Source organism: Drosophila subobscura, chromosome O, assembly GCF_008121235.1.
Source record: "Drosophila subobscura isolate 14011-0131.10 chromosome O, UCBerk_Dsub_1.0, whole genome shotgun sequence".
In the NCBI taxonomy this organism is placed as follows: Eukaryota; Metazoa; Arthropoda; class Insecta; order Diptera; family Drosophilidae; genus Drosophila; species Drosophila subobscura.
Window position 1 is genome coordinate 11,510,542 of NC_048533.1, and position 21,930 is coordinate 11,532,471.

General features: G+C 44.7%; 1 protein-coding gene across 4 annotated transcripts in view; it reads right to left on the reverse strand.

Annotated features, from left to right (window-relative positions):
- Positions 1 to 1,321: 1,321 nt before the first annotated feature.
- Positions 1,322 to 21,930, reverse strand: part of LOC117898575 (protein tincar) — a 77,245-nt gene continuing 56,636 nt past the window's right edge. The window contains exons 6-10 of one of the 4 annotated variants that reach the window (XM_034808090.1): positions 18,112 to 18,346; positions 7,508 to 9,346; positions 6,723 to 7,152; positions 4,065 to 4,872; positions 1,322 to 3,235 (exon numbers count right to left, since the gene is read on the reverse strand). In XM_034808090.1, the coding sequence (XP_034663981.1) occupies positions 2,384 to 3,235; positions 4,065 to 4,872; positions 6,723 to 7,152; positions 7,508 to 9,346; positions 18,112 to 18,346 (4,164 nt within the window). In that variant the 3' untranslated portion in view covers positions 1,322 to 2,383. The other 3 variants (XM_034808092.1, XM_034808093.1, XM_034808094.1) reach the window with 3 other exon arrangements.

Genomic DNA, 21,930 nt, shown 5'->3' on the forward strand with positions numbered 1-21,930 from the left:
TTGAACAGATTTCCAGGAATGTTGTAAAAATAACCATGGGCAATCCACTAGAGCTACGCTGATCTTTACGAAACGAAAGTGCCGAGTGGAGGTCCTTAGCAAAATGACTATCTGACTGCATCTCTCGTGATCGCGAGTATGTCTACGGTCAGATTGGAGACTGGATTGTGACATGGAAAAAGTCCTTGATCCTTGATAGGTCTTCATCAAATCAAGGATTCCCTTTCGATCACATGAAAACGTCGCACGTCCCAATCGAGCCACGAATAATTTTTAATATTGTATTTCGTTATTTTTTGAATAATAAAAGTTGTTTCTATTGTTGTACAACAAAAGCTCTTTCTTATTGTTGTAACGGGGGCGCTCTAAACCGAGTATTTCCATTTTTTTGATTCGCTGATACCAGGCGAACAGAAATCAACAGAAAGCGACTTTCGCTATTGCTTTTGGCTGCAATTCATTTTTAAATTGTAGCATACTTTTGGGGGTTTGTAAATAAAATGTGAGCAAAAACTGTAGCATACTTTTAGTTGCAATTGAATTAAACATCAGTTTCATAGCAGCCAGTTCTTGCACGATGAAAAACGTAAGAACCAGTTACTTTCTGCCGATTTCTGTTCGCCTGGTATCTCGGTCTAAAATTTCTTCATTTTTGCGATTTGGAGACTGATTTTTTTTTGGAAAATTCCCTTTAGGTATTTCCTTTTCAGGCTATTTATGGGCCAATCTGATCGTGGCATGTCTTTTTGTGATCGTAGAGGACCTGCGAATTTACTGGCAGAATTACAACAGATGAAGAAGATCCCTATGAAGATCCTTATGAAGGATCAAGATTATTTTTCCTTCTCAAAAATATTTCATTTTCTTCGCTATTCGTGGGCCAATCCGGACGTGCCATGGCTCCCAGTGAACACAAGAAGTCCTTACCAAGGATATTGGTTACTTCAGTGAAACCAAATTCATTTGCTCCTCTGTTGGGAATTTCTGGGCGTTCCACGCCGTCTTGCGATTGGAGAGTCACACCTGATAGAGTTCCTAACAGGGAGGAGGGATCCGAAGTACGTAAACGCTCACGTTCGAGCTCTGCTCAAAGACAAAATTGATGTGTGTGGCAGTGTTGCGCTATCGCTAATCCTTGCTAGGTGAGAGTAGGCCTTTAACCAAGAACTAAAACAAATCTATGCGGCGGCTAGAGGACATTGGAAGCAATGTGCAGGAGTCCAAAGTGGAAAGTCTTAAGTGTTTTGCGTGTGTGCATGGGCATGGGAGATATGTATGTGTGTGTATGGGATCGTGGCTAGTAAGTAGTAGCAGTATATCATTTAGTATCATACATTAAATAATAGTATTCATATTGTCGCTTTGTTACATTACATTTTACATTCATCTTAAACTTTAAGCATTGAGAGACCATAGAAAATACTCGCACATATATTTTGTGTGTATGCAGAAGCCTTGCTGGGGTGTCCACTATATCCGACTAGCTGAAGCTTGGCTAGTTAGTGCCATTACATTGGTGTAGCCATTTTACAATACAATTACTAATCCTTACAATACCGAAAAAAACCATACAATTGCTGCTTAAATTCGTATGCCTTTTGTTCCGCCTTCCATGTGTGTGTTTTGTGTCTAGTCTGTGTCAGAAATTGCTTAGGGGGAAAAATACTTTCGAGTGCTTGCACATGATCAAGTTGATGATATTTGTTGCTTCCGTTTAGAGTAATGCATAAGATATAAGGGGGTGGAGAGAGTCTTACAGTTAGCTATAGATATTTTTCCATTCATATATGATATGATAAACTTTAGTTTACATTGATTACCTTAAACACAATTAGCTTATTATCTTACACATTGTATACGAGCATAGCCATGTATAAATATATATAATGTAGATATAGATATATATATAAATAGATTTAGTTTTGGATTTGGATTTGTTGTAGATGCATGAAGATATATAGTATGGATCGCACATTTAGTGGTTTTCATTGCGTGGGCGTTCTGTCATCATCAGCTACGACTGAGTGTGGGATTTGTGTGGCTACAAAATTATCTTATCGCTCTCGTTCGATCCCTATCGCGTGGTAGTCATCGTTTTTTTTAGGCAAAGCAATCGAAAAATGTAAATGAATATATATAATAAATATATTCTCGTGTGTACCCAAATCGGAACTCGTTCTCCAGCCGATCTCGAGTGCATTTCATTTGGAAGTTTAGTGGATTAGTGGTGTGGCTTCTCTTGGGCACGGCGCTGTACAAAAAACCGAGAGGCGAACTTAGAAGAGTACGGGTTTACGGATACATTTAGGGTAGGGTCCTAAGCTACTACAGTACTACGCAAAACTGAGTAAATGGTAGATAGATGGTGCTTGGAGCTTGTAGCCTAATGCAGCTGGGCCGTCACATAGAGTCCACAGTCCTGATCGGAGGCCATCGAGTAGTTGGCCGAGTCGCGATCCTCGGGTATGGTGGGATGCGTCTCGTGGGGCAGCTTGGCAAAGGCATGATGTCCGGCGCCGTAGCCCAAGTGGCCGTACGGCGACTCGGCTGCCTTGGTCATGTGCGGCAGGCGGCGCAGGAAGTGCGGATTCGAGTAGCGTACGCCGTTCGGTAGTGTGGTGTGCGGCGCCTGCATTGCCTGACCATTGCCCAGGGCCACTGCAGCGTTGGCATAGTGAATGCCAATGCCCGACGTCTTGAAGCTGGTGACCTGCGACGGCGGCGGCGGTATACCTCCGCCCATGGAGGTGGTCATGGCCGAGGTGGAGGCATAGCCGCCGTTGCCCGTGTTGCCGGCAAGCTGCTGGCTGTGGCAGCCCACCGGCAATGGCATCGTGCTGCAGTGGGCCGTGTAATCAAATTTCTGCTCCGGTGCGGTGCGCTGCATCGGCAGCGTGGCACTGTTCATTCCGGTAGCTGGGTTGAGCGATGCAGCGGGATCGGCATTGAAGCTGGACATGCGCATGTTGGTGCAGCGGCCGTAGGGTTCCTCCTGGATGGGCGGCTGTGGTGGACGTGGCGGCGGCTTGCAGCTGGCCCGTGGCCTGATGATGACTTCCAGCTCACGCTCCTCGCCCGAGTGCACGCCGCTCGAGGACTCGGAGGGTGCGCGCTCTGGCGGCGAGGTGGTGGTGCTCTCCGTGATCGAGGTGGTGTCACTGCGTGGCGTCAGAGCCTCATTGGGTACGCCCGAGTCGGCGCGACGCAGGCAACGGGGTGTGGAACTGGAGGCAATCTGGTTGGACGCAGGATAGAGACAGAAAGAGAGTCGGGAATCAGTGAAAGTGGCTAAGGAGTCGGCTATCGGATAATGAATGATGAGGAGTGGGTGTGGTGTGGGACGGTTGGGATTCTGTGTGTGTTCAGTTGTGCCGTGTCTGCAAGTGAAAACGAAATCAAATCAAATCAGGCGGCAGTCTAGGGGGGAGTAGTCTGGGCGAACCCCTACCGCAGGGCTCTGCACCATCCATCAATCCGTGCACTGGCCCGTGCACTAATACGTACGCTCCCTACACATTCCCCATGTCCCTGTGCTCTGTCTGTGGCCCTGGCACTGATTTATGCTGTCTCATAACAGCAAACATAAATCTCCTGCATCGCTCGCCTGCACTCTGCCTTTGCTCCAGGGGCGTGACATGCTACACGCCCCAAAACATGGGCCACGCGTCGCGTCTGTGGTTCCTGGTACTTCCCCTGACTCCCTCCAAATCCACTATGTAAATCACAAACAAGAACATGAAATTATCCAGCGTACACATATAGATTTTACAGCGAAAATGTATTACTCTAGCGGAACTACTGGTTGGAGAGTGCATCTAAAATTTTGATTGGAACTGATGGGCTTTCCCTTGAGGCAATAAATTTGATGATAGAATCAATCCTCCATCTACAATAAATTCTTCTATAAATTCCAAAACAAACTCTAAAGATACATTCCTAAAATGCGCCCAAATCTATTTCCTTTTCTTCCCACTTCTTGCAGACTTTCTGCCACAATCTTGGCCATAAGTTTTCTCCCCTCTACAAATTTCAACCGCCCACTTCGCTTCTTCTTGTACACTTACATGCGCTTCATTTGTGTGTACGGCAACCGTGACGGGTGCCAAGGGACTGACTAGATGCTGATGCATTGGATTGCCTTGCTGCTGCTGTAGAGGATGATGTGGCGGCGGCAGCGGCTTCTGTGGCTGCAGCGGCTGCTGTAGATGCTGCTGTAGATGCGACTTCTGATGATGCTCGGGCGACAATTGCATTATCTCGGGCATGGCTTGAGGCGCACGTCCAAACGGACCGTGATGTGGCAGCAGCGCCGGTGGCTGTGGCATGGGTGCACCCTTGACGGGCAACGGCGGCGGTGGTGGCGGTGCTGCCGTCGGCTGTGGCGGCTCGAGATCTCTGGTCGAGGCATATGTAATGCTATCGTCACGCACGCAGGCCAACAGCTTGCCCTCCTCCGAGATGTTGTCATCGCTGATGCCGCCCAGTCCGCTGAGGTTCGCATAGTCGTGGGGATGTCCATGGGCAAATTGAGGATGTGGATGCTGGTGGTGCTGCTGTTGCTGTTGCTGTTGTTGTTGTCTCTGCTGCTGCTGTTGTTGCTGTTGCTGGTGGTTGGTTGGCGGTGGCGGCGGCAACTCATCGTATTCCGACAGGTGGAGCAGACTAACGCCCACCGATGACGATGAAATGCTTCCACCGCCAGCTGAACCAACACACGCACCAGCAGCACCCAAGCCCAGACCACTCTTCATGCTGCCCATGGTGATGCCCACAACGGCGCCAGCAGTGGCTGCCCTTAGTGTCGCGTACTCGCCGTCGTCAATTTCCCCCGCAGCACTGGCAAAACATATCGAGGCTCCACGGCTCGTATGGCTAGATGGGCAAGTAAATGAATCATTGGGTCATTGATAATGGTTTAGGTTTTGTTTAATTGACAGTGTGTGTGGCTTGTTGCTTCATGTTGCTGCTTTGGGCTTGTTGCTCAACTAGGGAGCAGAACTATTGGTGGAACTATTGAAAGAGGCTTTAAATATTACTGAAAATTTCATAGATCTAAGTTTGAAGTCTATTCAGCTATAAACATGCAAGGGAATGATGATGACTAAGGTATAAAGAATTTATCTGGAAATGCATCTAAGTAAAGCTTCCTAATTTTTAATTTTTAGCTCGACTTAACTCCAAGTTTTCTTTGTTCTTTGTCTCTAACTGCTTGCCTTTCTTTTTACAAATTTCGCGCGTCATGCAGCAGCGCTCCTCGTTCTGTTTGCCTTAGCCACCGCGCTACAAGCTTCAATTTTTGCAGTCATTGGAGAAATTTTCATAACATTTATCCTCTATTCATATAAACTCTAGTTTATTCTAGTTATTCTTCGGTAAACTTATAAATTTAGCGACTTTATCTATAATTTATTAACCCTTTAAAGCCTAAACTTTCCTACGTTTTTTATTGAAAAATAATTGCTCCCAATTCAACCAACAATTAGTTCGATTCGTTGCCCTTTTGTGTGGTCGCAAAAAGCGCCTTCCCTCTGCTCTTTTGTGTTAGTTTAATGGTTTCGTTTTCCAGTTAGTTAAACAATTTACTAAACACAACGAAAACAACAACAGAAGCAACAACAACAACACACCAACACACATACACACACACACATAATATGTATTTTGAATTCGTTTTTTTAGTATTTGTTAATTGAAATAAAGTTCTCTCCCACATCATCATCATCATCATCACACACTCAATTAGCTAGAGTTAGTAGTAATTAAGTTCTAGATAAATCATTAAAACAATTTGAAAAATTAAAAATCACAAAAGAATCTCTTCATATAGATAGATACATATATATAAAAAACAGGCGACAAGCGGAACAAAAATAGTTTCTCTTCATCATCATCATCGTCATTTATCAACATCCTTCATCCTCTACACATACAATACATCTACATATACATATCTACATATATGTATACATACGCGTATGTATAAAATGATTCATTTATATAGGTGCTGTAGATGTAGATTATTTATAAATCGTTTTTAGTATGAACAAATCAGTCGTTTTAGTTTTTAATTGATGGACAAACACAAAAGTTTTAAATTAAATAACACAGAGAAAAACAAAACTTAAACACATAATTAACGAGCGTCAAATGCATCGAAATGAATAGGAAAAAGTGCTGGCGAAATGTGGTGGCGTACAAATTTTGGGTGTTGCAAAACGCTGCACTAATGACAACTAGTGTTGGGCAATTAGTTTTTTAATTGGATTTTTGCATAATGAGGAGAGAGACACGTGCAGCAACAGGAACACAATCCACACACAGAGAGACACACCGAAAACCGAAAACAAAAAACAAATGGAAATGGAAATTGGTAATGAAAACGGAAATGGTAGAATGAAACACAAAAATTCGCATTACGAACAAAATTGAAAATTCCTGAAAATTGTGCATCGGTAATGGAAGGAGAGTTTTGGGAAGGAGTTGGTGTCGGGTGTGTGCGTGTGTGTGGTTATCTGTGTGTGTTTGTGTGTGTGTTGGGTATGTGAATTTGGAAAGTGCAGTGTGGACAAAAACTAAATGAAACTAGATGCTAAGAGTTAATAGAACAAAACGGACAAATATTTGGAGAGCTGCCGAGCTCTGCTCTCTTTTTTTTATCTCCCGCACAAATGCTTTTGGTTTTATTTTTACTTTTGGTTTGTAACTAAAAAACGATTTTTTACCGCTTGCCATCAGTTTGTTCTTGGTCACCAATTAGTAGGACATCATCAGACGTACTCGTAACTTCATTGAAGGTGACCTTCAGCTTGGGCGAACTTGGCGTCAACTTTGGCCAATAAATATCCTCCTGTGCAGCCAGGCCCATGCCCATGCCCATGCCCAGCTCCGTGCTGGTCGCCGTACTCATCATATCCGGCTTTGAGCCGGAATCATTGCCGCCATTCATGGTGGTGCTGGTGGAGTTGCCACCGCTGCTGGAATTACTGCCCGTACGCTGGCCACTGGACATGAGCAGGGGCTGGGCACTCGCCTTGTTCAGCAATCCCCCATAAGTGTTGTCCAACGGCGGCAGCTTGAAGTGCCAGCGACGTTTGATCGTCAGGCACAGCCAGACGACAATCCACAGCAACAGATGTGTGACACCAATGAGTGCTGCAGCTCCAATTTGTATTCCAATCCAAGGGCAGTGCATAAGGAACAGACAGAAAGTAAGAACAGATGAATGGAAATCCAATATTAAGATTAAGGCAAAGCGAATGACAAGTTAATTGGACAGCAGTTCGAGTGCTCGACACTCGATAGCCCTTTGCCTTTCCCGTTGCCTTTGCCCCCCTCGCTGTTGGGGGCGATTAACGTTTTAGCCACATAACAGTTGTACGCTAATTGGCTTAGGGGTTACAGGCAGACAGGCAGAACCGCAGACAGGCAGGGTTCAAGGTGTTATTTAACATAATTTTGTGGTGCGGTTTGGCCAACCAATTAATAAACTTAAACGCTTTTTTCTCACCTGCCAAAAATGTTGGACAATGCAAATTATTCTTGTAGGTGGCACTCAGATCGTTGAGCAGCGGCGCCTTCACCACAGCCAGTGCCAGCACAAAGCACAAGGAGGCGCAGTGTGCGAAGTAAATCCAAGTCTCGTTGGCTTTCAGCGTGATAATCGAGCGATCCCTCATGCGTGTGGCCAAGCGGCCGTGTCCATACAGATACATGACCATCGAGGAGGCCAGCACCAGCGCTGTGGCCAGCAGATACAGCGCCAGCGTCACAATGGCATTCAGTATGAGTCCGGGCTGATGCACGGGCATGGCCTCCGCATAGATCTGCAGCTTGTACAGATTCGAGACGCCCACATAGCCGAGGATAATGTCCAAAGCGGCCACAATCATCTGCAGACTAAAGACACAGGCAAAGGACTTTGAGGTGTTCCAGAACACGGCCGGATAGCGCACAGACCAGACGAGCAGGGCGCACAGCAGATTCACAAACTCGGCACTCGGCGGCTGTGCGAAAATGGCCACATCGATGGGCTTGTCGATGCCAAAGAAGAGCTGCAACATTCCGGCAAAGCCATCCAGCCGGACGTAGTCATTTCCGGGCGAAGTCGTCGGTGGAGCGGGAGTGGCAGGCGTCAGTGCCGGCACCGATTGAAAGTCTCCCTCCTCCAAATCAAAGTCCTCGTTCTCCTCGGCCTCCTCCTCATTCGATTTGGCTACAAATTCACTCGAACTGATGCTGCCTGCACCATCTCCCAGCTGATATTCCGGTTCAATCTCCACGCCCGCCGAACGCTTGCTGATTCTTCGCTTTTGGTTCTTTGGCTTGATGGCGATGATCTTGGAGTTGCTCGACACCGGCGTTGAGGGTATAATGATCTCTGGCAGCACTTCGGGTCGCACGCGATGTATGTTGCTGTCCCGCGTTGTGGTCTCCTCCTGCACCGCTTCCCGCTCCAGCATTGCCTGCTCATGTGAGGCCACATGATGGCGACGCGGTGGCTGCTGCTGCTGCTGCTTCTTGTGGTGCTGTTTGTGGTGCTTTCGGGTTTTGCTGTGATGATGATGCTGTGGCTGCTTGCTGGTTGTTGCTATTGCTGCTCCTCTCGTTGTTGTTGCTCTGGTTGTTGTTGTGGTTGTTGTTGTTGCAGGGGTCGTACTTGTGCTTGTTGTTGTTGTTGTGCTGCTTGTTGGCTCCTCAGTTGTGGTCGATCTGCCCTTGCCGAGTGTGCCCAATGTCTGCCAATTTTCGATGCTCAACTTGTTGCTGTCTTCGCTGGCGCTGGCGCTCCCACTGCTGGTTGTTGTCGTTGTGGTTTTCGTCACAAACTCATCAAAATCAGGCAGTATAACCGTGCCCTGCTCCGGCTCCTCATCCTCATCGAGCACACCAATCTCCTCCTCGTCCTCGGTGTTGTCATCGTCCCCATGGATGGCCTCCTCCAGCTCTTGTCGCTCCTCCTCGTCAATATCTTGATTAATTAAATCGGGCACTTCAAAGTATTTGCCAGCATTCAGTTTTGTGTATTTGGTTGTCGCCTTGGACGACGTTGTCGTTGTCTTTGCTGCTGCCTTCCGTCTGCCTTCCGTTTGGGGTCGTAGCTCGAACAAGTTGTTATTGCCTGCGCCCATGCCGCCCCGCATGGCCGTGAACATGGTGTCGTTGTAGTAGTCCTCCTCGTCCTCGAGACTAACACCATTTGCTGTGGTCATGTTCAAAGTCTGCTGTGGATGCTGCTCCTGCTCCTGATGATAGTGCTTGGGCAGCGCTGTTGGTCCCACCACCGATAGGGCCATCAAATTGCGTCGATTGATAACAACAAAGTCCATTTCAGTGGCCCAAATTTGTTCTACAAAAGAGAGAGACAGAGAGAGAGAAGGAGTATGAGAGGGAGTGTGTTATAGATGAAGCCAAAAGGGAGCCACTGCCTTGATTGATGGCTGCTCAAGTATATGGAATTAATTGCTTTGAACTCGAGAGCGCATCCTTCGGCATCGTTGGCTCAGTCTCTCCGCATCTCTAATTGGAATACATCACGCAGGATTACATGTAAAGCACCTGTTAAGGATACACACACACACACACACACACACACACACAGACGCAGACACGCTTACGGCTGCTTGGGCAGTAAATAAACACACAGAAGGGGGCTCTAGCAGAAGTCTCCTCTCTGCTGCTGCTGCTGCTGCTCTTCAGCAATCGTTAATTAAATGAGGCATCGTTGGGGAGTGGTTACACTGCTAATACCTCGCCCCACAACTGATTAATAAACATTGTAGCCATGTGTATCCTGTAGATAGTCAGCCAAAGCTCTTCCTCTCTGCTGACTGACGCGCAATCAAACCACGCAGAAACCCCAAAAATGGAACACAATACAAAGGAGAAACTGTGGCACTGGCCAGAGCCAGAGCCAATGTGCGCACAAAGGATTTGGCCAAACCAAAGCCAAAAAAAAGGCAAGAGAGATGGAGAGAGAGCGAAACTATTGACGCACAAATCCCATTTCCGTCTGCATTCGAATGCTGTGAATGTGAAAACAATGGCCAGAAACAACAGCAACGAGAGTTTTAGCCATCCAGCATCCACCATTAGCTGCCACGCCTTCCCCCACTTCCGTTTTGCACAATCGAAGAGCTCTAATTAAACGCGCATTTGCAGCATATGGTGGCAGCAGCAGCAGCAGCTTTCTCTTAGGATCTACATCTGCTTATGGTTTTATCTAGCCATCCATTGGTTAAGTCCCCCACACAGAACCCCGCCTCTAAGCATTATAATATCGATGTTTATTGTGGTCAAGCGCCATTCATGGTGCTCTGCGATTTATTGGAGTGGGCCGTGGGGGCCTGGAAGGCTGTGGCTGCCAGGGGTAACAGCATGGACTCCAGCTCCCAGCTCCCTTTCTGAAGTTGCAATCGGGCGAAATGGAGAATAAGCTGAAATCTGAGCGGTACACCAACATTTCTAATGGCAGAAACAAACGGCAATACAAATATGCAGCAGAATCAAGAGATTATTACTGCGGCATGCGAAATTCGAGTGGCAAGAAATTATTTCAATTAGGGAACTATTTTCTTTTCTTTTTTGCTTATGCAAATACTTGAATTACTTTCTGGCTAAATTTATTGTGCATTTATGCTTGGAATTGCTATGGTTTAAAGATGTTAAGTGAAGTTGAAAACTATAAAATTGCAGAGATATTCCAGAGCTATTTATACGATTTAAAATATGCCCAAAATGTTAGAATTTGTTGTGGAATATTCTTTGTCATGACAAAAAGTACTTTAAATTATATTAAACAATATTTAAGCTAAAGAAAGAAACACCCAAAAGCATTCCATCTCGTACCTACAATTACCTAAAGAATTCTTTTCCGCACAAAATTCCCGCAAATATTTGAGCACCAATCTGTCCTGCCCTTATCCTGCCACTAACCTCGGTCAACTTATTTTATGCAAAACTAGAAAAGCTTTTAGTCAGCATTAATGAAACCTATTAGCTAAGAAGCTGATTTAGAAATGCTCAACAGACTCAAAGGCCCATCGGCTGGCTCACAGGCTCTTAGGCCAACGTTGTGCATTGAGAGGCAATCAGGCATAAATGAATCCTGTTGACAGGTTGCCAATCCCAGTGGTGACACTGGCAATTGATTAAGGGGGGGAAAAGGAAACCCTTCAAGATGTGTCCCTACTCTTCCTTGTGCCTTTCTCTGCTGTCTCTTGTCTAATCCCTTATTAAATCCTACTTCAGAGCCCACGAAAATTTGTTTGTCTTGGAGCGGAGCTGCTTCGATGGGTGAAATTTCGAAAGCTCGCTAATTAGTTTACTTTATGATGTCGGTTATTTCATATCCTTGGAGAGTGTAAGCACTCCCCCGCCCACTTCTATGGCTGCTTCTTTGGGGTATTCATGGCATGTCCTAGTTAATAAAGGAAAGACCGAAAGCAGCGGGAAATTTGCCAAGTTAACACTTTCATAAAATTATTTATTAGTCTGTGGGAATTTTGCCTTAAAGGAAGGACACTGCTCTGCCCAGCGGGCAGTCAGTTGTGGGAAATAAAAGAAAGTCCTCAAAATGGGAATTGCCAAACAAATATTAAAGACAATGGCCGGGCAGAGCCGAGACACTGAGAGACTGAGGCGGGATTACAACAATGGATGCCATAATAATATGTCGTTGCCGTTGGTGTCGTTCCTTAAGGAGAATGGCAGCAGCAGCAGCAGCAGGAGCTGTGGGGACGGTGGCAAGTGTCTCGTAAAACCGACAACACCGAAAATCTCAAGATTAACCCGAAGGCAGCCCCCCGCACACTCTGCTCCCCCCCTACTTAGACTCTGCTGCCGCCGCCACCTCCTTGATTATGGCAATGACAATAACACCAACGAGAATGAGCGGCCGAGCAAGGAGCAAGGAGCAGCGCGACTGCCAGGCAGCTTCAAGGATAAACGTAATGAAAATGCGCAAATCCAACGCGGGCAACGCCCACAGACGGAGTCTGGGGCTGAGGCTGCTCCCCCGATGGAAGCTGCTGCCAGCAAAAGGAGGGACGACTTCCCGCTGCGGTAATAGTTGCGATAAGACGACGAACAGGACGGGGGTTTCTCTTTTCCCTGCAACCCCAAAAGCTTGCTCGCTCGTTAAGTCTTTAGCATGAATAATGATAAGTTTCAGGGGCTCGGGCCAAGAGCCGATATGCCCAGAGACGAGGCACGAACCAACGAACCAAGGAACCGACGACCTACGGCCGGGGCTCAACGTCTTTAGCCACTTCCGGAGGACCAGCACCACCATCATGCCCTGCCACTTTCCCTCCACCCAACGTAATCGGAGAGGGCCTGTTAAGCGAGCCTTTTATGCGCTCAATATGGCGCAGGTCCAGGGCTCGCCTCTTCCCTCTCTCTCTCTCTCTGCTGCCTTGGCCATTCGAATTTTTTTCATTTGTTTTCGCTAGATGTCTGCATTAATTATTTATGAGTGCAACATGGCGTACAAGTGATTTTCACCATAAAAATTGTCATCCTTCGCGCGCACTGATTTTCGTTGTCATCTATTAATGAAATTAATTAAGGAATTGCGGTCGAACTGCCCGTCCTGCCTGCCCATCCTGCCTGCCCATCCTTCCCGCCTTCCTCTTGCCCTTAAATGCTTAACGCATTTTCATTGTCTTACTCTTTTGTGTGCCGCTGCCCGACAACAGCTGCCGGCTTTAGCAAGTTTTCTCTCTTTCTCTCTCTCTCTCAGTCTTTCTCTTTTTTAATAAGTTTTTCTTTTTCTTTTTTACTTTTTACTTTCAAGAGTTGCGCGCATAAAAGCAGCATTTGATGGCTCGATGGGGAGCCAAGTTGAGTTGAGTTTTTCTTTGGTTTATTTATTTTGTTTAATGTTGAGAGTTTGCGTGCAGCCATGGAGCTGCAATATGGTATTACAACAGATAGGAAATTAGATGTGATAACTAAAGGAAGCTGACTCTAGCGGTAGGAATTGAGTAGAGTTTTTCTACAATAAGGAGAATATGTGTTCAAGTATATGAACAACAAGCGGTTGCCCGAGCAAGAGAATATTTAAGAGATTTAATGCTTATGCCACTTTACAATTATAATCTAAATAAAAACATTAAAAAATGTTTTACTAGGCGAAAGCTGCATTCAAAATAAACCTAAATGGAGTTGGAAATCTCTGCATTTGGTTCCTTTCCACACCAGTTAATATTTAATGATAAGCTCTTAGTCCCTTTATCATCTAAGCAGCTTCTCATTTCCCTTTTCCTTTATTTTTACAACCATTAATTTGCTTATACCTCAAAGGTACAAAGTTCTCCTCCTCCTTCTTCTTCTCTCTCTGATTTATCACTCTATTCCTTGTTCGCTTATTCCCTTTTAGTGATCAAATATTTGGCGATTTTAATGCAACATAATCATAAAATGCATTTGTGGCTACAGTTTTCATTCCTTTCTGCCCCCCCCTTTTGATGGCTTTTCGTGTGCAGCTTTTTATGCGAGTTGCTGGAAAGTTTTTTAAAAGCATTTTCCCTTTTTTATGATTGGCTCCGCCCCCACACGCCTAATTGCTTCATCTTTGTTGGTCCGATTTTATGCTAATATAAAAGTTGAAGGAAATGTAAAAATTGAAGGAAATATAGAAATGAAAGAACGGAAAAAAGGTTGCCCAGTCCCCAACCAAAACACGAATCATTTGCCTGTCAATCAAAGGGGGTGGCGCAGGGAAAAAACTTGTGGAAAATTCTCTAATTGCTTGCTGAAAATTATAATTCGCCAACTTACAGGCATAAGCGCATCAGGCAGGAGCAAAGACGTCTCCAGACGTCTGACAGGCCAATCTTCGAGAGCTTAAATCTTTAAGGATGTCAGCGGCTCGTTGACAAATTGCCCAGAGAGAGAGAGGGAGCGGTAGAGGAAAGGAAAAACTGCAGAAGGCAGCAGTGAAATGCACACAGCGTTGAGAGGGGGAGGGTAAGCTGGTGGGGGCAGGCAAAAGGCTAGCAAGTAGCAGCCAGCAAGCCAAGCGTGAAAATGGAGCCAAAAGGAGTCGCGCGAGACTCGCGACAAGGCATTGCACTTAGCTTGACCAACTGGCGCGCTCTTTTTAACTTCACTCCGTGCTCCTGCTGTTTTTTTCTATCAACTGCAACTTTAGCTTTGACTGCTGGATTTTATTTGTGCCAATGATTTCCTAATTTACGAAGGGATGGGCCGGGAAATGGACAGGAAAAGCGACGGGGATTCAGCTGCAAAAGTTGTGCGAAAACAATTTCCCCTAGCATGGATTTTCGCATCGACCACGAGAGGACTTCAGAGAGAGAGAGAGAGGGATGGGCTGGGGGCTGGGGGCTAGGGACTGGTCATGTCTGGCAGCGACAAGAGATTGACTTTGTGGCAGGCAGCCGGCAGCAGGCTGGTGGCGCGGTAAAAAGGCGGCCAAAGCAGCGGCCAAAACAACAAAAATAACAACGAAATTAATTGAAAAATCACATAGAGCAGACGGCAGAGAGGGTCAGCCAGTCAGTCAGTCAGTCAATCAGTCAATCATTGAGTCGAGTCAGTGTGGATTTAAACTCATCTCGTCATGGTTTTTATGATGCCAATGCAAGTTTGAATGGGTGGCTGTCGATGGATCCTGTCCAACGTTGAACTCTCTCTGCCACATTTTTAATTTACTCCGCGAACCGATGGTTTGCCTTTGTCTGCCGGGCTCTCCCCCCCGTTCTCTGCCTCTCTTTCTCTCTGTGTGCTTGTGTCGGGCTCTCCCTTTGGTTCAATAAACCCCGACATACAATTCCCCGGCCATCTGGGACTGGCACTGCAAATGGTGGCCTGGGACTGCCCCACCGACCTGGACCGGACTTTGACTCACTTTAAATGTAGTTAATTTTGATTTGCCTCGGGCTGGTGGCCCTTGCTGCCTCTCTCGCTGCCATCTCGCTGGCTGCTGCCATCATTGTTTCATTGCTCTTGTTGTGCTTTCCACGACAGTTGTTGCCACTGCTGGCCTAGTCGTGGCCATTTAGCATTTAGTATTTTGTATTTGAAAGGTTTAAAGGGGCATGTCTGCTATCTAAAGATGGTTGCTGCAGAGAAGAGGCTAGATGGGAAGGAGCTTTAACAGACAACTGCCTGGAAGACTTATTATGATCTAGGGGAAGTCATAGGAAAACGGGAAATTCCTTATTAGAACATTTGTAATGGAGATGGGCATTAGGACTTATCATTTCGTATTCAAAAAAGGAATAATTGAGGTAAAGGCATATGGAACAAAACAGTCCCTGATTCAACTTTGATAAAGGGAATATTTAAGTGAGATTTTTGAAACGTATGGAGAAGTGGCTTTGGAATGCATTTCGAGTTTGGTTTGAGTTCGAAATGTTTCTAGGGCAAATCTTACACTGAAGCTTCTCTTGGAGAGTCTTTCCTTGAATCGAATGGGCGTTAAAAATTTAGATTTTGCTTAGAATATGATTCCCTAAGCTCCTAGGAAAAGATGTAATATACATAAGTTTTATTCTGTACTTTGAACAAAAAACCATCTGGTCTTGTATTTTATTCCGAGCTAGTCACTAGCTGCTTACCTTTTCTCTGCCTCTAAGTTAATTTCGTGCTTTTGGGTTCCTCTACTTAAAAATATCTTCAAAATCTCTTCTACTTTCTACGTTTTCATGACATTACAGAGCATCCCTGCATTCGTCCTATACAAACTCATTTTCGCTGCCTTCCAGTTCGTTTAGTTTCTCTTTTTTTCCCGCTGTTTGCCATTAACTGTGGAATTAGTTTACTGTGCTACTATGACTCTCAGCCGTCACATGTGAGACTCGTCGATTCGACTGTACACAAACCAACACACACACAGTCAGAGACAGAGGCATACAGAGACATATGCATATATGCACAAACAGAGGCCTTCTCCTGCTGCCGCTGCTGCTGCTGTTACTGCAGGGAAAACAGGAGTCAGTGTGGAGTCGAGCCCTAGAGTCAGTGCCTGCCTCACAGTTGGCCAACATTTGCACAGAGTTTTGGGTCGCTTGACTGCCTTCCGCTGCCACGGATATTACCAGCCTGGGCCGGCTTCTCTTTTTCGCCTTCGCCCTCTGTTAATAACATGGCTTATTGCTGGCCATAATGGCCGCACCTCGTTCCCTGTCAACCTGAGAGTCCATGCCCAGACTGCCCCGCTGCTTGTGTCCTGTTCTGTTTGCTTCTGCGATTGTTAGCCTGTGTGCACGCTCGTTCGGTTGTGTTTTTGTTTGTCGAGCGGTCGGTCATGCATACGGTATATCGGTAGTACCTCGCAGTACACACACACATACACAATGATCCCCCCCACACACACACACATGCACTTGTATTGTAGATGTTTGGCTAGCAGATTTCCCCAGCGATTGCCTTTGAAGCAGCTTCTCCTCCATCTACCGCTGCTGCTGCTCCTTCTCTTTCTACTCCTATTGGTGTATATATTTTTTTGTGCTCTTCCCTTCCACACATATTCCCTTAAGCTCACTTTGTTAACCGCTCTTCAGAGCATCCTAAACTTCTTGGTTAAACAGTTAGTGGCCCCACCATATGGAGAATGATGTAGTAAATGTATTTAAATTGAAGGGCAGTCCATCCTGCCTGTCCTTCCCCTACTTGTGTTTGTTCATTTTCCTTTTAAGCACACAAATAATTTAATTAAAATGCAGAATGGCAGACGTAACAGCAAATTGATTGCATCAACAAAGGGAAATTATTATGATTGATTTTGCTGCCACGAGGCCTCTGTTGCATATGCATCATTCTGTAGTCTGCCGTCTGTTGCCTGTTTAATGTTGTTTATTTGTATGTTGCCTCCAGTCATGTTGTCGCTTTAATAGTTGTCATCATTGTCATTGTAGGGGGCGCCATCAACGCCATCATCAATATGACAATGTGCCACGCGGTGTATGGTAGGACAGACAGACCGGGCAGACAGACAACAATGAAGCTGAGGATAACTGCAATCCTCGCCAGGCAACAATGTGAACCAACAATCCGCTCTACCTACAATCATCATTCCCCAAGCAATCCCTTACCTATAGTTGTCCTCCTGCAGCAATCCGCCATTCAGCATGCGCATCCTCTTCCAATCCTCCATTCACCATGCTTCCACCCGCTGTGGAAGTGCATAATCGAAATGCAATAAAAATAGTTCGCCAAGAATGCAGCAGTCGTGTATTGCGACTAAAGGGCTACCCTGGTGCGCCAGGGTTTATTTAAAGTCTTTTGTAATTCAATAAAGAATTGTATTTGCACAATGAAAGGTATTAATAGATGTAAAGTTAATACCGAACTGAGAATAGCGACACAGAAACTAGGCAGCGAAACAAAGTGCCGTTTCTTTGCACGAAGATTTCGCATTTGCAGAGAGCGAGGGGCTACAATAACACTTTGTGACAAAAACTCCCCCGACTTGGCTGCGTTGTTGTTGTTGCTGAGAGAGCGATAGAACACCGAAATTGCGAGAGATGATCGAAGCAAAGAGTGGTGACAGAAAGAAACAACAACAACGACGGCATTGCGACGCAATGCAATCGAGAGAGAATAACGAACAACAACAATGCGAGCTTCGTGGCTTGCAGCTCTCTCAGCTGCGGTGATTTCTGCGGAGAGCGCAGCTACGAGAGAGAGAGTGCGCGCGTGCGAGCAGCGTTTGAGCAGAGATCAAGCGATAACACAATTGCGACTCAAGGCAGTGCAAACGAAATACAAACAACAATGCAAGAACAGTGGAATGTTCAGACAAATTGCGTGCAGAAAATTCTAGTCATCTTCATAGTCATCCCAAAGTAAAGCCCTTCTACTTTTCATTCCATAAACTTCTGTGTCGCAAAATGCACTGCACTGCCTGTTATATCCATCACCAAAAAGATACAATGAGCACGCCCTTTTGTCCTCTTGGAATGATGGCCATAAAAAGTATCGACAGCAATGCAACAACAGTGGCGGCATCCTCTCGCTGCATACTTAAACATTTCCGCTGCTGTTGCATGCGCTTCTGCAGAGTGACTTTTCTTTATTCCCCAGGTGCCGCCACAATGTATATTGTGTGCGTCTGGTGCGGCAAGTTGGTCAATTAATTATGCTCACCTTTCGCCAAAAGTCCGTTCTCGATGATGCGTGCCTCGAGCAACAGCCGCGGCAGTAGCAAACAAAGCGCAATCAGTATATGGACAAAGGCTGCCGTTGGTCCGCCGTGTGTCCACAGGGCACGCAGCGTCCCGCCGCGTGTCTCCTCCTCGAGGCCGTCATGGGGGGCCAGCGTGCAGCGTCGCTCCCGTGCGCCTGTGGCCAATTTTATGCCATCGTTTGCCAAGTTGCCAACCTGTCAAGAAGTCAACGAATATTTTGGGGTATTATTAAAAGGAAATAAAGAGAGAGAATATAAATAGTTTATTCAGTGGAGTGGATATGTGTGTGTGCCAAAAAACGTTTCATATATTCATATAATTTGCCAGCTGGAAAGGATATTCATAGTATTTATGGTGTGGAGGGAGGGGTAATGTCTTGGCAATGTCTGCTCTGCCGTTTCTTTGATTTTCCATCGCTTTCCCTTTCAAGCCCTCGAGCGGAAATTGAAATTTGCTCAAGAGTATAGCGCACTACTTCCGGAAAAATGTAATTTATTTGCTCTATGTTAAATTTATTTCCACTAACATTTTAACATTTATTTTGTTGTTGAAAAATAATTAAGTTTCCACTTAATTTATTTTGGCGGCAAACAAAAGACCCAGAACTATACAACATATCCAATTTAATCACAGTTGCGCTTTTAGGCATCCACACGTGTCCAATGGGGGGCTTCATTTTGTATTTTCTGTTGCAACTCCACGTTTTTCCCCAACCACATTATAAATATTAATGGCGGATTTTACTCATTCATTTTGCTATTTGTACAAATCTATTGTGAAAGGTGCATAAATTGCTGAGGCTTCAGGCACGCCGACAAAATATGTTTCTTTTATAATATTTTTGTATTTTTAGACACAACAGAATTCGCTACAAATCCTAATTGAATGTTGCGGGTACTATTTGATGTTATTCAAAAATGGTATTGTGATAAATAGAAAACATTTAGAAATCATGCTACATGCGCGACAGAGACAATTTTATGGCCAGAGGTTATCAGTGTCTAACAAAGAGATCTATAAAAATCTATACAAAATATATTTAAGTTAAAATAACGACTAAATGGGTCATATAAATCCAACTATTGGCATTTCATCAGGCGTTCAATTGCAACACATCCGATGGAAATAAACAGCAACATTAACAAATGTTCAATTAGACAATTAAACACACATTTCAGGCGCACCTCCCACCTGCAGCTGGTTTTGAGTTTCATTCCAAAATGCTGAGCAGAACACATTTGCAACCGCACACACATTGAATTCAGAATCAGAATCAGTTCGAAAGACTTAGCCAGACCAAACACTCTAACAAGATATGCTGAAATGTAGATTACTTCGACTTGAACTCCTTAGTTATTCGGAGTTACCATCAATAATCCAAAGCCACAGCCACAAACTACTCAATTATTCTTGGTTTGCCTGTGACTTCAGGCAGTCAAATGATATCACACAGACACAAGATTTTCATCAATACTGTTAGAATAATTATCCCATGGAGGAGGAGTGCAGCCACATAGCCTCTAGCCTTCAATCAATGTAAATTAGTGCTGCAATCAATCTTCAGTTTCTGTACAATACAATCGGTTTAAATTACTGCACATCAATGACCTCTGACTGCCATTTTGTGGCAATGTTTCTTCCAATCACTTGCCTCCACTCGAATTTTATTGTATAAATTACACCAAAAATACATAAATCATAACACAACTAGCCAAAGGCAGGCCACCACTAGAGGCTTGTCAAAGCGTAAAAGATATCCCTCAACCATTGAGGCAGACCACACAACAGATTTTTCCTGACCTCTGGCCTCCGGGGCAATTAATAAAAAATGCATACAAAATATATAAAATTGACCAAAAATCATGCAAAATTCAGAGTGCACTAACGAATGTTTTGAGGCTTTTTTTTTATGTGTGTGTGTGTGTATTTAATGCATTTTTTATGTGTATAAAAAATGGCAAACACCACGCAATTTGATAGTGAAAAAGACACAAAGGCGTTGCGCACACGACGCGTTGGCGCATAAACAACAGCGCGAAAAAAAAACAGAGGGAACATTTTTGCACGTGACAAATGGCAAAATGAAATATTTATATACATATATGTACGTAGTATATCCCATTTACGTATATAAATCCTGTGGAGGATACACTTGCGCACTCTATAGAACATAAAAATCACGTGCACCATACATATATAAATAAATGCGAGCTGTCGGGCTTTTAAATTAAAAACAAGGGGCGACACGGGATAATCAAGTGAATAGACGATGGGGATACCTCACGTACGCGCATTGCGGACAAGCAAGAGGTGCTGGAAATTATTTTATAATTTATAAAACACATGGGGAAAGGAAGCAATAAGGAATGAAAATAAAAGAGAGAGCTGCCTGCAGTTTTTCCATATGTGTTGTGGAATACAAGAGGAATTATATTTGCATTATTAGTGCAGTTCAGAGATATATTTCTTTTAAGGCCATATCAAATTTCTTTCGAATCCGAACATGCCCATTTTTTAGTCCAGCAAGTACCGGGTAAAACAAGCAGACATCAGCATGATGAAGGAGCTACATTCGGAGCAGGATGAGTGCCCAGGAGTAGAGCGGCAGGAGCAGGAGCAGCAGCAGTAGCACAACCAGGAGGAGCATCGGCAGCTGCAAATGGTTCACTTTGTTTGGCTTGCTCTGGTTTTGGCTCTGCTGACTCTGACTCTGGCACTGGGTTCTGGTTTCATTTTTGCCCTTCTTTTTTTGGTTTGGTTTCGCTTCGTTTCGTGCAGGCAACAATGATTGCAATTTGCAAAAAGCGAAAATGCATTTGAAGTGCATGCGTGGGGAAATGACTGGGGGAAGGGAGCGGGGTGTGTGTGTGGCACTATGGGAACGTGGTAACGCTCCCCCCAAGCGAGATAATACATTTAAATGTGCCAGAGCACATTTCGCGGTTCTTTCACTGCCGGCGAATGAACTCAAGCTGAAACTCCATGCCACCCAAATTAAGCTTCCCATCTCCCTCTCTTTCAGAGAGAAAAACCTTTTCCGCTCATCATTTTTCCATATGCATGCGACTGCTGCCTGGAGGTTAACCCCTCTCATTAGCCCCAGTTCATGGGTTGCATCCCTAAGTGGTTGCTTTAGCTTTTCTAACATTTATTTGGTGTTCATATTTTTGTTGGAATTAACACGAAATGCAAAAATATTTCCATGTTGAACTTTCTCTACTGTTCTTTGTTCGGTAAATTAAATTCAGTTTAAAATTATTCATTGAATTCTAAAATCCACAGATAATTTCCACTCATTATTAACAAAAGCGCTGCAAAAGCTTATTTATTTGTATTTTAAATATTCAAATGAAATACATTTTTTGTGTGGATTATCATAGAAAATACCTTAACATTTGAGACATCAAAATTAATCACTTTTGGGACTTTTTTTTCATATTAAATAACATAAATAATCCAGAATTTAATTCCCAAATATATAAAGAATTTTGGAGCCTACAGATCGCGCAATTAGAGACTAGAAATCAAAATTTCCATGAATTATTCCCCTTTTAAGTGTCACAAATATCTTCTATTTGATCTTCTTCGAAATTACCAACCAGAAACTCGCACTCAATGTGCCTTAAACATCCTAAAACATACTCTAACTGTGATCATTCATATCTGCCCTGACAGAATACTAGTTTTCCACTTTGATGCACCTCTCTCCCGCAGCCAATGTTGGTTAACCGATTCGTTACGTTTATTCCCCCCACACTGAATGCGGTTATCCAGACAT